Source organism: Strix aluco, chromosome 29, assembly GCF_031877795.1.
Source record: "Strix aluco isolate bStrAlu1 chromosome 29, bStrAlu1.hap1, whole genome shotgun sequence".
Classification (NCBI taxonomy): domain Eukaryota; kingdom Metazoa; phylum Chordata; class Aves; order Strigiformes; family Strigidae; genus Strix; species Strix aluco.
Window position 1 is genome coordinate 2,250,540 of NC_133959.1, and position 14,163 is coordinate 2,264,702.

The 14,163-nt window shown below is 41.1% G+C and overlaps 1 protein-coding gene across 6 annotated transcripts in view; it reads right to left on the reverse strand.

Annotated features, from left to right (window-relative positions):
• Positions 1-385: 385 nt before the first annotated feature.
• Positions 386-14,163, reverse strand: part of MYO9B (myosin IXB) — a 45,106-nt gene continuing 31,328 nt past the window's right edge. For 4 of the 6 annotated variants that reach the window (XM_074808771.1, XM_074808767.1, XM_074808769.1 and 1 more), the window contains 22 exons: positions 13,945-14,067; positions 13,287-13,436; positions 13,018-13,184; positions 11,174-12,121; positions 10,572-10,638; positions 10,080-10,210; positions 9,281-9,438; positions 8,966-9,156; positions 8,420-8,518; positions 7,736-7,912; positions 7,216-7,257; positions 6,550-6,661; positions 6,296-6,366; positions 5,642-5,834; positions 5,197-5,325; positions 4,912-5,017; positions 4,066-4,197; positions 3,003-3,126; positions 2,494-2,541; positions 1,863-2,002; positions 1,467-1,594; positions 386-1,315 (listed from right to left, as the gene is read on the reverse strand). In XM_074808771.1, the coding sequence (XP_074664872.1) occupies positions 876-1,315; positions 1,467-1,594; positions 1,863-2,002; positions 2,494-2,541; positions 3,003-3,126; positions 4,066-4,197; positions 4,912-5,017; positions 5,197-5,325; positions 5,642-5,834; positions 6,296-6,366; positions 6,550-6,661; positions 7,216-7,257; positions 7,736-7,912; positions 8,420-8,518; positions 8,966-9,156; positions 9,281-9,438; positions 10,080-10,210; positions 10,572-10,638; positions 11,174-12,121; positions 13,018-13,184; positions 13,287-13,436; positions 13,945-14,067 (3,876 nt within the window). In that variant the 3' untranslated portion in view covers positions 386-875. Of the gene's footprint in view, positions 1,316-1,454; positions 1,595-1,862; positions 2,003-2,493; positions 2,542-3,002; positions 3,127-4,065; positions 4,198-4,911; positions 5,018-5,196; positions 5,326-5,641; positions 5,835-6,295; positions 6,367-6,549; positions 6,662-7,215; positions 7,258-7,735; positions 7,913-8,419; positions 8,519-8,965; positions 9,157-9,280; positions 9,439-10,079; positions 10,211-10,571; positions 10,639-11,173; positions 12,122-13,017; positions 13,185-13,286; positions 13,437-13,944; positions 14,068-14,163 lie in introns of all 6 variants that reach the window. The other 2 variants (XM_074808773.1, XM_074808770.1) reach the window with 2 other exon arrangements.

The window sequence follows — 14,163 nt, forward strand, 5'->3', positions numbered from 1 at the left end:
AGGGTGCGGACTGAGAACGCCTGAGCTGTGCTCTTCCCTCACTTCAACATAGAGCAGGGCTGACAGACCAGGGGTTTCAGACCAATTCTGCTCAAAATGTTTTACGTGTGATCGCACCTCGCCCTCAGGGGTTTCTCTGCACGGATGTGAAGCCTGGGGAGGATGAGGCAGCTCCACACAGCACAAGCATCCAGCCCTATGGCTCCGTGTTGCATTGTACATTTGCCCCAAGAGCACCAAAAATGCTCCGAGGTGACAGCCCAGGGCTTGTGGTTAGCGCTTCCTCTGTGCAGAGAGCTTTCCCCGAGCTTTATAAAGTACTTCTAAAGACAGGTGATTCCGATTAAAGGCTTTCTTCAGAATAAATTCTTCATTAGACAAGACAGACATTGATAAACCAACACATGTATTTTTAAAAAGTGCAATGTATTAATAAACGTTTTTATATATTTTGGTCTCAGTTAAGGCTATTACAACATTAACAGTTCTGTAAACCACACAAAGTTGTCATAAAAACATAAAAAAACTTAAGGCAACACACATTGACCCAGACTCACTGTTGGTCCCATCAGAGTCCATTCTAAGGCAAATGGCAAAAGGCATGGCAGCAGAATCAGGGGACGTTTTTTAATCCTGTACACTCAACCCATGTCTTTTACTCAACGTAAGTTTTGTGTTCTACTTTCTTTGCAGGGTTTTAATTTAAAGTGAAGAATATTTGTTTTAAGCAACCTTGCTTAACCCTTACAGTACTGTCATTTGCAGGCTGCCTTCCCAGCAGCCACTTAAAAGAACGTGAACGAGTTCACAGACGTTAAAGGGTTAAAGCCAAAGCTGCAGTCAACTTCAAAAAAAGTCCAGACAGCTTAAGTATTTCACTTCTCTATACAGGGAATGTGAGAGTAAGGGTCTGAAAACCTCCGTTTTACTTTTGCTGTTGGTTCGTATTCATCCAAGAGTTCCTGAGCGTGGGCCGTTGCAGACCCTTGTGCAACGTATACAGAGTGGATTTTATCAGTTCGCCTTGCTGGCTGCTCCCTTCGTCTCACCGTTATTTGTGACTCTTCGTTAGCTGAAATCCTGCCCTGGGATTCTGTACATTTGAAAATCCCAGGAGGAAGTTTTATATTTGCTGTTGGCATCACTGGAGTTCGACGGGGCATTTTAATCTTGGGCAGCGTTAAAGATGATCTGTGTCTTGAAGCCAGGGATGCAAAGGAAGAATGTGAAGAGGTTTGCAAAAGAGAAGGCACTTTGCAAATGTCTTTGGCAGGCATACTGGAGCTCTGAGCACGGCAGTGTAATCCAATAATTGCTTTAAAGAAACAAGATAACTTAGATACTGAAAGCATGCATAAAAATGTAACTTGATACAAGCAACTGGTGACGAGATAACATCTGGTCACCTGGCTGTATGCAGTGGAAGATGTAGAATAAAAAAAAATACACACTACCTTAATACTGACCTTCGGTATCCATCCGTCCTGTTCTATCTTCAAGCAGGCTCTCTGTGCTTGCTGAGGTCTCAGAGTCTACATTTTCCTCATCAGAGCCTCGCTGATCAAGCTCAGGTAACCGGTAAGTTATATCTTCCCTACATCAAAACAGAGATTGTAGCACTCTAGAAGGACAATGTCTCCAATATGAGCAACTTTATGCAGCTCATATTCAGATAAAATCCTTCCTGCATGTAGTCTCATGGTATTTTCTCTCAGCTAGTCCTTTGTATTTTCCTTTTCACCTTCATAAAGGCCTACAGAACAAAATCAACTAGACATTGTGGACAACAGGTATACTGCTCTACTATCTGTATTACCTCCAACAGCTAAGGGCATGACCTACAGAGATAAAGGGTGACTTACTTTTCTTCTTTTATTGACTGTATGCGATCAATGAGAATCTCCTTTTCTCGGTTGTCGGCTTCAGAAACTTCCTCTTCTTCATGCAGTGAGTCCAGTTCTGAGTTGCCACTGTCATTTCCTCTCACCTGTGAGCTTTTACTCTGCAAGATAAATTTGTGTGTAACACTTCTCAGTCATAAGCAGTTATACAAGTCTTGACTGTCTACTAGTTGCAAGGTGGAAGACAAATGAGTAGGCCAAATGAAAAGCTGATGGAACTGATGAAGAGCTGTTAGTTATCCACACAAATGTTTCAAAAATAGAAATGTTTCTATTCACCTGATTTCTGGGGTTTTGTTACCTTTTTTGAAGCATAGTAATTTGATTTGCCAGCCTTAGTTTTAGTAGTCATTTATAAGTATTACTACATCCAATACAAGCTACATTCAGAATGTGTATAAAACAGAGTCATGACAGAACAGGTCAGCAGCCCTGCATGCAGTCTGGGGAGAAAGTTGCACCAATACATGCAGTCTTGATTGTTCAAAAGAGTATTTAAAACCAAGTTACAATACATTTAGTATTTTAGTCATGCAATAGTACCATAAGAAAAAAAACCACATGCATTCTTTAACACGGGCAGTGTACGTACCAGCATCCCCTCATAAGGGGAAGAAAACCCAAGTTTTACAGGCCAGAGCTAGAGACAAATGAAGACCAAATTCACTATATGCAGCTTCTGATCAGACAGAGTTTGGTTTGTTTTAATCAGTACAACAAAAACAAAAGAAAAAGTGTATCCGCCCTTATAGAACGCAGTATATTTTTGTCCAACATCCATTTCTGGAGTGAAGGAATGCTTTGCCAGGTAAGAGACTCAGCAATCTTAGTTCCACTGATTGAATTATATGGGAATAGATTTTGACCACTACAAGAGCAGATTCCCACCCCTGCACCTTTCATTTATCAAACAGACTCCAGTGCAGCTGTATATTTAGTTCCTATCTACAGCTTTGGGCAAGCCCAAATCCCTTTTCTTCTTATCTTGCAATTGATCTTTGACTTACTGGATGGGATAAATAAGTAGCACATCCCTTCCCAAGAAATTGGTGGATGCTTTGTGCTGGATGGTGTGGTTCTGTGGTTTATCTCAACACTTACCGTATTCTGCCGAAGCAAGGAGAGTCGTCGAAAAGCAATGCTCTCAGCAGCTTCCAGCTGATTTATTTCATCCATTTTTATCTTGTACTTCCTTATCTGTTCTTTTATGAGCATCTCTACACACCTGGACAAAAGTGCAAGAGTTTATTGAGCAGCCTCATACTATCAAAGCTCTGGGGACCACCATGGTGGGCTGAGACCCTGGCTCGGGGATGTTTGCCACGTGCACACGTGGCTGACACGCAGCTGCGGTGTCCCAGTGCACACCCCAGAATGGGTAATGCTGCACGGTAATGGGGTGAAGAGTCCAACACAGCGAGCCAAACAGGACAGGCTGTGAGAGGCACATCATCTTCCTAGCGGCACCAGAGCCGCTGACTGTACACAATAGTGAGCAAACAGACATTACCATGACTACTAACGGCTTCTTCTACCTGTCTTCCCTGTGCTGGCACAGGCTGGCAGATACGTAATGAGCCTGCAACTGCCCTTTTCACCTCTACGGCCCCATGGGTCAGTAAAAAGTTACAAAAAGCTGTCATTTTTCAAACTCTGTTTTCATTGGAGGCAGATGCAAGGCCAGCCATGCAGCAAGGATGGTGAGGGACGTTCAGAGAGTCAGAGCTGCTGTGGAGGGTCAGGAGAACACAGAGGATCAAGGACAGAACCTTCTTTAATTCAAGAAAGAATGTAGAAGAAATTATCAGGGGTTTCCAAGTATGCAGGAGACAGTTTAATTCCATATCCTACTGTTTAGTTTGGCCTGTATCTCAGCAAAATATATATTAGTGTACAATCCCACCAAAATAGTATCTTGATGTAAAATACAAACGTGGTATTTAAGATTTAAGTCATCCTACTTCATGCTTTGTAAACTTGAGACAGGTGGAAGGTCTCAGAGAAGGGCATGTAAACTGGCAGCATTGGCAGAGCCAGAATTGAGCAACTCTTAACCCTCAGTTTCTCAGCTTGATATGAATAAGGTTGTAACAAATGCAGGTAGTAGTACTGGCCTTCCATCATATTTCAAAGTACTACATTGCAGCAGACTACTAAGACTTACATGGTTGTTTTTGAAACATCCTTCATGCTGGTTAAAGGGTCAGAGGTATCAGGACAACGCAAGAGGCACGGAGCAAAAACAATGGCCAAGGCATTGGGTGACATACGGTTGACATCTTCTATCAAAGCCACTCTGAAATTCAATGTTCAAAACAAAAAAAGATTTTTTTAAGCTCACCTTTCTACAATCTGATTAAACTTTGTCAGAGTTTCCAAATAACATGTAAGGAGGCCTCTAGGGTACTAGGTATGTACAACAGTTCAAAGAAGTTTTAAAATTGTTTCACATGTGCTAAGTAGACAAAGTTTCATGCATCAGAAAAAGGAACAGGAAGCCACCCAGGTTAAGCTAGTTTGGTAGCCTCTCGAAGCACGTCTGGTGATTCAGTGCTTCCTCTTTAAAAATCCCTTTTCCCTGTGAGAATCTTCCAAGTGGCCGTCTGAACAAGTTCCTTGGATAAGAGCAGCCCCTTTACCAGCCCCATTTATCCCTGCTCCCAAGACTAGCACATGTGCAAGCTTTTATAATCCTTATGCAGTCCCTACTGAGTGCGCTACCATGCTCAGTTCACTGTGTGCCCAGCCGTACAAATCCTGGAGTTCAGATGACTCACCAAGCCTTTCACATCTACCTGTTCTTACTGATTTGATACAAACACACCAGATGGTAGAAGTAAGCATGCGTCTGTCTTTAAGCACAACTATCACCTTCAATTCTTTCATTTCTAAACCAGCAGCAATCCCTACACTGACACTCAAGGGGTTTAGGATTTCAGAAAACTTCCAAGAGGGACTCAAGAAAAGTCACACGGAGTTTGTCTCCAAATGAAGTAATTAAACTCATTACTTGACCAGATGGAAGATAAGTCGCTCCAAGGTATTATGATTTGCTTGAGGAAGCTGTTCAAGAACACTGTAAATGGCACAGAGTTGCTCCTGTTTTTCTGGTAGTTCTGCACAAGGGGAGAAAGCACAAGATCGTAATTTCTGTGCAACGCTTGTGGAAAGCCACCAAGCACTTACTGATGTTATCTCAAACTGTCTGCAACAGATAGAGATTAAATTTCTAGAAGGCAAACCGTCATTTCATTTACCAACTGTTTGTCGTAGTTTGAACATTTCTAAAACCTACCTACAGCTCGGAGAAAATCATTGTACTGCGCAGATGTCATTAGTGGATCTGGTAATTCCCGTAGCCATTGCTTAAGGATGCCCGTAATAGTGTGAATAGGGTAATTCTCCAGTTTCACTGAGTTTGGATCTGAAAAGAAGTGTTTTATTTTGAGCAGTTCATTCCTTTGATGTACATGATGGGACCCCAAAGACGTAAGATTAGAAACACTCAGATCTCCTGCTCACAGAAGCGGTGGCAATTCAGAAGGAAAAAAAGTCTGCTGATAGTCACTTATAAGTACTAAGCAGCTTTTTCCAGCCAACAAAAATAATATAGCCTGCATGTCCACCAAATAGCTTTTTTTAAAAACACTAAAAGTAGCAGATACTTTCAGATAGAAGAGAATTGTAGGGAAAACTGATATTATGCAAGGAAGTCAAAAGGGTGGACAACATTGCCTGACCTGCTTGCAGCAACTGTTTCAGCTCCTTCATACGATTTGCTGATCCTGATTTCCTGTAAATGCCTTCTGTGTAGAGGCCGTGCATCTCCACATACTCTAGCAACTTCTCCATGACAATGGGGACTGAATTTCTCTCACTGGTCAGGGAACTCACACACACTCCAAAATGACGTGGTTCTGCATCCTGCTCATTCTGGAATTGATACAGGTCAAGCACTGTGAATACTTGTTCCCAAGCTAGAAAATTCCACTGTTTCATGCTACAGTTAGCTTATGCTTCCAGAAACAAAAGCAGAGTGTTTTATTCCAGCTTGCTACAAGCCTTTGATCATAAGACAGATTTCCTGAGCTGCAGCAATAAAGAAACTTTATGGTACACACTGAAGGATTTCTTTAACAGTTTGTCCAACACAGCACACATGCTCTAAAGGAAGAGTTCCCAAATTAGCTCAAGTATCACCTTTTAGAAGAATGTTCTGTTTCCGCAACTGCAGGGCCTGACTCTGACTATATGCAGACAGAGAAGCAAACTGTTTAAGCAATTTTTATTCAGCGCCTGGACATCCACTGTTCATTTGCTGAGAAAAAGCAGCAACATTTTGCATGCATCACTTATGGTATCACAGTACCACATCCCCGATCTACAGTTCTTACCTTTTTTCCACAGGATGTACAGCTGCTCTGGATTTTTGACATGCACTTCTTGTGACAAGTCAACTTGCAAACTAGAGAGAAAAGCAATTGTTACAAACATTCCAAATCACATGAAAATGCTAAGCATCTTGTCCTATTCACTTACTATATAACCTGCGTGTAGTGTTCACTAAGCACCATCTGTACCAGCCAAAGTCACAAGCAATCTGCACATATTGTAAACTAAGTGGCAAGAGTGAGATGTTTTCACTTACCACTGCAGAGACAGGCCTTTTCCATGGGCCAGATGTAGGATGAGCAGTGCTCGCACGATTGCCGTATGCTCACTTGGTAGTTTGTGAATACGTGGCCATTGTGTTCTTCAATCTGGTGGGAGACAGGAAGAAACTAATGGAATTTTTTTGTCTTTTTTATATTATTATTATTTTTACTAAAATATCTTATATTTTCCACTTTTATTTTACAATTACAGCTGACAGCTTTGACCTTGAAACCTAATTTCACCCTATGTTAAGGCAGTTGGGTTTCTGGGATCATTTCATAATTGACTTGCTGCCTTGGTTAAAGTTCATCAGTGCAATACATTAGCTACAGTTTGTTATTAGTATTTAGTAGTAGTTTTCCTTGAAACAGTCCCATGATTGAGAAAGCCATTAGGTTCTAAAAGATGCTATGGACAAGCAAGAAAATGCTAGAGTACCACCTATCACTGCATAAGCAAGATCTTTCATTTATGGAAAAGAGTTTTATATTGTGTCAAGTCTTCAGAAAAGAAGTGATTTAGCATGCAAAACAAAACAGAACTTCAGTACAAACTCCAGCTCTTCCAAGAGTGTTTTTCTCTGTGTTCTGTGAGTGCAGCTGAGGACTTAGATTACTGAAAAAAAAAAAAAAACCCAAACCCAAAAAAAAAAACTTACTGCACGATCTTGTTTTCGTTTCTTCTTCTGGGCTTTGGTTTGCTGCAGTGGAATACAGAACTGGCATTAGCCTTTGAAATTCAGACATTCCATTCCCCTTTTTTTCCTATTCAGTTTCCCAGACTACTTCACCTCCAGACATTTGAGACACTATTCTGCAGCTTCAGCTTGGTATGAGTTGTCTGAGCTCATGCTGTCAACTTCCTAAAAATCAACTGAGCTCACTGCCTGATGACAAAGCAATTCCATCTCTAAAACCTTCAGAGAACTCCTAAGTTTTCACTGAAGAAAATGTGCAAACACTTGTAAGATTCGGAAAAATATTAACTTAAATAATGAACAACTCCAAAAAGGTGTATCAGCATTCGGAGTCTGTTATACACATGATTTGTGTATGGAAGGTGTTTCCCAAATAATTAAGAATGATATGGAAAAGGTTTCTGAGGTAACACAGGTTTTATCCTAGGAGAGTGAAATTGTTTAATCATCCCGTAAGCCAGTAACAGAGTAAGTTTTATACCTTGGGCTGCTCAGATTCCTCTTTTTTTGTATATCCTCTGATGAATTCATCCAGAAGGGATTGGAAGAGATTTAAAACCAGTTTGACTTCTTTCTCTTCCCTTTTTTTGGCCAGATTTGTAACTAGAAGCTGGTAATTTTCCACCAGATCTTTGTAGCCAACATGGATTTGCCCATTCTAGAGAAAAAAATATTCAGAAGACAAGTCTTTTTGGATACTGTTGAGACAGTTTCATATTTTTATGTGTTTAAGTTCAGAGGTGAGAAAGCATGCTCATGGTTAGAGTAAAAGATAACAGCCCACGACAGAAACAAGTTAGCTCACTTCCCCACTACACTGTAGAAGGGCACTTGGCTGAGACAAGGCCGTGTCAGAAGAATATTGGAAAAGCTGTTGGCATCTCTCTCCAGTGTTTAAACACAGCAACATTAAGAGGCTGAAGACAGCAAAATCCATCCATTCCTAAAAATAAGTTATGTCTGAGTGAATGAGAAAAGGAAAACAAACCAGTCTGCTTAAGATTGCAGCAGAACTGTAAAATGTTCTCTTTCAAGTCTAACATTCAGCTTTGAATTCTATGCTAAGAATTGCTTTGTTAAAGAGCTGTAGGTCAAGCATTTAAACTGCACACTCAATTCATTTATTACCTACCAACTTTTCATTTTATTGAGACTTACTACTTACAGGAGCAGAGTACATGGTCTTGATATTTCCTCTAAACTTCTCTGTGGCTTCAAAAAACAAACATTCAACACCAGACTTCTGGGAGCGCAAGTCATTGATCTAGAAGGCGAATACATCCACATCAAGTCTCATTAAAACAAGAACATTCAACCAGTGTTAAGCTTCAGTCACTGGGCTTAGTCATCTACAACCATTCCAATTGTTTAAAGCAACATTCTTAATGCACTGTGATGATGATACCAAATAGGAGAGTCAGGTAGGTAGGCTCTAGAGAACTCCATTTCCTTACAACTCTTGCTGCCCACTTGTTTGTAAACAAACGAAGAACTAACATGAACGCCACGAGTATTTAATGCAACACGAAGCATTCAGAGACTTAAAGAAGGGAATAGGAAGGGCCTTAATACAGACCTAAGTTGGTCAAGCTATCGAATCAATTCCCCTTTGCTTTAAATCACAATATAAACTCGGACCTAGAAAAGTAATCTTTAAAACCACACAAAGAGTGAACACAGACCTGAATTTTATCAGTTGAGTGCCTTTTACCTTGTTTAGGAGGAACTCATCAAGATGTTTCAGTTCATTGGCATTTGCAATCTCACGAACCATGGAAGCTCGCCAATTCTGAGACACACTTGAGATCTTGCTGATCTTTATAGTACGGTTCTTCTTTGTTTTACTGCTCTCTTTCACATGGCGCTCCCCTGCCTGAAGGCGACTTGGCTGTCCAGAAGAAGCTGGGAAAGAAATTAATTTGTATATTAAAGCAGGATGACTGAATTCTGCAGTATGTGTTTCCATGCAAAACATTACAGAAAAGATGGATGTTACCAAGCTGAGGATTAAGTCACAGAAACTCACCCTCTGAAACTTTCTGGGTTCCCCCTGTTTCTGGAAAGAGCACACAAGATACAAGGGAGAGGCCATCTCCTTCCTCAATAACATCAGGACTCTCCTTTGAAATTTTCTTGTCTGGCTTTTTCCCCAAAAGTCTACGCAAAGGACTTTTAAAAGCAGACCTGAACATAAAAGCAGAAACAAGTTTGTCACATTAGTAATGGAAGCTGGCTCTCCTACAAGAAAAGGCTCTTTTAACAGTACAGCTAACACCCACAATAGGATTAACCTCTATTGTGCTTATTTCCTCTAAAGTCCAACCTGCAGAAAAGCTGAGTAGCAGAAAAAAGGAAAGACAAAGTATATCTAAACATTCTGCTATTTACTAGATTAGAGCACTACCTTCAATACAGAGAGACAACACATCACATATCAAAACATCATTTCTGGCTGAGGAAGCTCCTGAGTTGCAGAACACCAGAAGCTGGAGGAGCAGGCCAGGGAAACAGCATTACATGCTTGCCAGGTTCTTGAACTTTTCTCTTGGTGTCTTATTTTCAGTCCAGATGAACCTTTGATCTGAGCCTGTATGGTGGTTCTTGAGTTAAAAAGAACCAGTTCAAAGACAAGTGTTATGCAAGAAGCAGAGAATCTGTTCCTCGACAGGGTCAGATATCATGCTTTACATCAACACGAAGCAGCAACACAGCCACTCATGAAGCTGACATTAACACATGTCTCAAGATGCCCAATTCAAGTACCGGGGGAAAATCTCCTTTTTTCATTTTCTTAAAGGCAGGGCCATCACACACAGAATACATACTTGGCATCTATTTGCTGACTTGCTGGCTGCATGGAAACAACTGCATCCGAGGTAGGTAAGAGGTCACTGGGCTTCTTTTGCACAGGATATTTCTTGTTGCCTTTTTCTTCTTCTATTGTATCTGGTGATTGCTACAGTAGAGAGAATGAGTCAAAAAACTACATATTGAGTGAAACAGATTATTTAAATGGTTTTTAAAAAACTAGAACGGTGAAAAAAGGTTTACTTCAAGACAAGACACTTTACCCAATAGATATCAGCTTACTAATATAAGATCAAAGTATATTTAATGCTTTTTAATTTATTAAAAATCAAGTTTTCAAACTGTTGTATAATATTTGCTAATGAAATTTTTTTACATTGATATCAAGCCAAAAAATCAACCTGAAAGGAACACAAGCATACGGAACACACTATAGCCAGTTATTCACAAATCTTTAATATTTATAAACAAGGATAATTAGGTATAAATATGTAAAATAGCATCAGTACCTGATTCATGGCAACAGACTGGGCCAGTGTTGAGAGATCACTTAATGAAGATGAACTCCCCTTCTTTCTGCAACGTTACAAGATTAGTTTCAGAATATGTATTTTATAGAAGTCTGTAGTCTCTTAATATTTACCACCTTTTAAATAACCCACATATCAATGTTACATCTGAGAGAGAATCCTGATCAACTCTTGCAACTCATTTTTAAATGCGAAATGTACTGGAGAAGTAAAAAGAAATAGGTATGTTGGATTTCCTGCCATATCAGAGGTACGATGCTTGCAAACTGCTGGTCACCAAAACCTAGTTTTCAATGGACAGTAGACACATGAAAATAAACTCCAGACACTACTTCAACTAAAGCCCTGACTCTCCATTTTAATACAGCAAGGCAGGCTTTGTATCTTTAGTTAGCTTCTGAAAACATTCTACCTATACACATTCAACTGCAGGACTGAGAGCCAAGAACAAGTAGCTGTTGTTCATAGCTCTATTTTCTCCCATAACATGGCCAGATGTACAGGCTCTCAGGAGTTCTCCATCTATTTTTAAAGATATCTGTTTTCTGAAAAAGTCAAAATTATTAGGAAGCTGTCCTTACTCTAGCTGATCCTGAGGAGACTTATCAGCACGCGTTCTTTCATCCAGGGACTGACTCAGCATATCATTCTGACCAGCATCAGATTTTCTCTTTCCTTTCCACTTCTCTCTCTTGTACTTTAGCTTCCCTGGGTCATCCACATATCTCTGGATTGGGGAAGAAGTAGGACTATCCAGATCTTTGGGTGCCTTCTGAACAAGACGTTTGCTTTTATCCGCCCAGCATTCAGCTGGAGTTTGAAAGCTCCCAGTAGCAGAGAGCGTATTATGAAGATTCAGTGCAAGATTTGTCGGTCTTTCAGGGCAGTTAAAGCTTTGGCTGCCTTTTATCTGGCTATTTTGATTCCCTTGTGTTTTCATTCTATCAACTGCCTTATCATCTACTTGTGATACAAGTGGTTGCTCAGGAATAGAACTACTTTCTTTCAAATCACTTGATGGTGGCGTATCTGAAAGAGCTTTTTCTTCACTTGGACTTTTCTCTCCCTCGCTGCTTCCTTGAAGGACAGTATCTTGTGCTGTGGATTTCTCTGGCACTGGAACAGTTTCCAGGGCCTCTTCAGAAGAGGTTTGTTCCTCATGGCCCGGTAAAGACGGTCCTTCGAAGGAAAGCAGGACATGCTTATTCTGTAACTCGTTATGTTCCAGCCCCCTCTGCCGGCGAGATTCACGTTTCTCCCGGCTGTTTGTTACTTTCTCAGCGCTCTCTGTCAAGTTCTTCTGGGGTAACGTGGCTTTTTCAGAGGAGCTCAGGTTTTCAGCTTGCTCGTTTGGAGTTTGATCTCCAGCCCCAACAGCTTGATCCAGCTCTGACTCAGGTTTCACAGGCAACTGATCCGTTGCTGCTTCACTGTGCTCGTCCTTGCTTATATCATTCTTGATATGATCTTCCTGCAGTTCTCTCAGCTTTTCTTCAGCTTTCTGCTTTTCTATAACCATTTTCTGAAATCTGTTAAGAATTTGTAAGATGAAAACACAAATATTTAATGCCCAGCGGTCAAGAAAAGTACCCAACTGCTTAAATGCAGCCTAAAGAGCAATACAGACACAAAGTACAAATACACTTACAACAGTCCCAGTGTGACTGCACGGAGGTCTGCTTATTAGGACTGGTGTGGGTTGGTGCAGCTCAGCTGAATAATGCTCAAGTACTAAGAGCTTAACCAGTTTCCACACACCACCAGCCATTTGATACTGACTGCATGGCCACCCCTCAATGACTGGGTTCAGTTTTGGGTCCCTCACTCCAAAAAGGCCATTGAATGACTCGAGCGTGTCCAGAGAGGGGCAACGGAGCTGGTGCAGGGTCTGGGGCACAGGTCTGATGGGGAGCGGCTGAGGGAACTGGGGGGGTTTAGTCTGGAGAAGAGGAGGCTGAGGGGAGACCTCATGGCCCTCTCCAACTCCCTGAAAGGAGGGTGCAGAGAGGGGGGAGGAGTCTCTTGAGCCAAGGACCCAGCGCCAGGACAAGAGGGAATGGCCTCAAGCTGCGCCAGGGCAGGGTCAGACTGGCTCTTAGGAAGGATTTCTTTGCAGAAGGGGCTGTTGGGCGTTGGAATGGGCTGCCCAGGGCAGGGGGGGAGTCCCCATCCCTGGAGGGGTTGAAGAGTCGGGTTGACCCAGCGCTGAGGGAGTTGGGAACGGTCAGTGTGAGGTTCATGGTTGGACTGGAGGATCTTCAACGTCTTTTCCAACCTTGATGATTCTGCAATTCTGTGGTAATAACTATCTTTAAGTTGTTTACTAAAGCAACATATCACACAGAAACTGAGCTTGGCAGGTGAAGCCAAGTAGCTAAGAGGTTAAAATGCACGTTTTCATATCATATTGCTCCTCTTCCTTTACCTCTTACGCTGTAGATGCCCTCTGACCATGGCTTGCAGAAGACAAATTCTCCTCTTCTGCTGAAGGTAGCATTTTCGCTCCCTGTATCTTCGCCATGCTGACTGAATATAAATGGCAGCATTGTTCCTCTGCAGTGCCATCCTAACAGAGCGGGAACGCCAGCAAGCCTACGGAGAAAGATTTCTAAAGTAAGAGAGGGGTACTTGAAGGTGGAGTGTTATTTGAGAGGTTTATTTGTTAGGAAAAGAAGATTGGTAATTCTCAGGTACCTGTAAAACAATGGCTGCCTGCCGTGTTCTGAGAAAACGTCTCCTTTCTAAAACCATCCTGAGCCAGCTCTGAAGGAGAATGATTTTCCTGATCACTTCTTTGTGTAGTGTATCCTGTAGTATCTGCCGTTCAGCCTCTTTCATGAAAACCTGCTCAGTTAAAGAAAAGTTCATCAATAAACAATTAATAGGAGCCTTTCAGTCCCCACAGGAGGTATCTCCACAAGCTAAAAAATGACAATGGTAATACTTATTACTGAACCAAACCTTATCAGCTGACAGCACACCCAAAAAGTAGAGTCCTTTTGTTTTACCAAATCTCAGTGTTTGGATTCTAAAAACATACAAGTGTACTTACAGCCTTCAAATCACAGAACCTTTCTAAAACGAAAACACTGACCTGTTTGACAAATGCCAATAGCAACAATCTCCCAAAAGTACTATCCATATAAAATACAGAATCGTACTCTATTGCAAGAAGACAGGTTGGCATCAAAAAAAAGGAAGCAACTACTAGCATCTGTGTCAATATTTGCAAGAGTTAAAATAACTAATTTAAATACAAAATGCAGAAAAGAATAACACCTGTAAATGAAGTGCATTAAGTTTTGCAGCATACATCAGTATTTCTTATTGGCTTATGGAAAGTTTCACAGACCTTGGTCTTCCCTATTTGATAGTAGTTTTCATCCAGTTTTAGTTTATTCAAATAAACACAAATGTCCTCCTTAGAGGCTTTGGCATTTTTGGGCAATAACACCTGAAACTGGTCTATGAATTCCTGTAAAAAGCAGAGACAGCAAGAGATCAAAGTTAGAAGGCAATTCACAAGTTTAGAGTTTTAGCTTCATTTTAGAAATCTAGTTAAGAAGCCTAA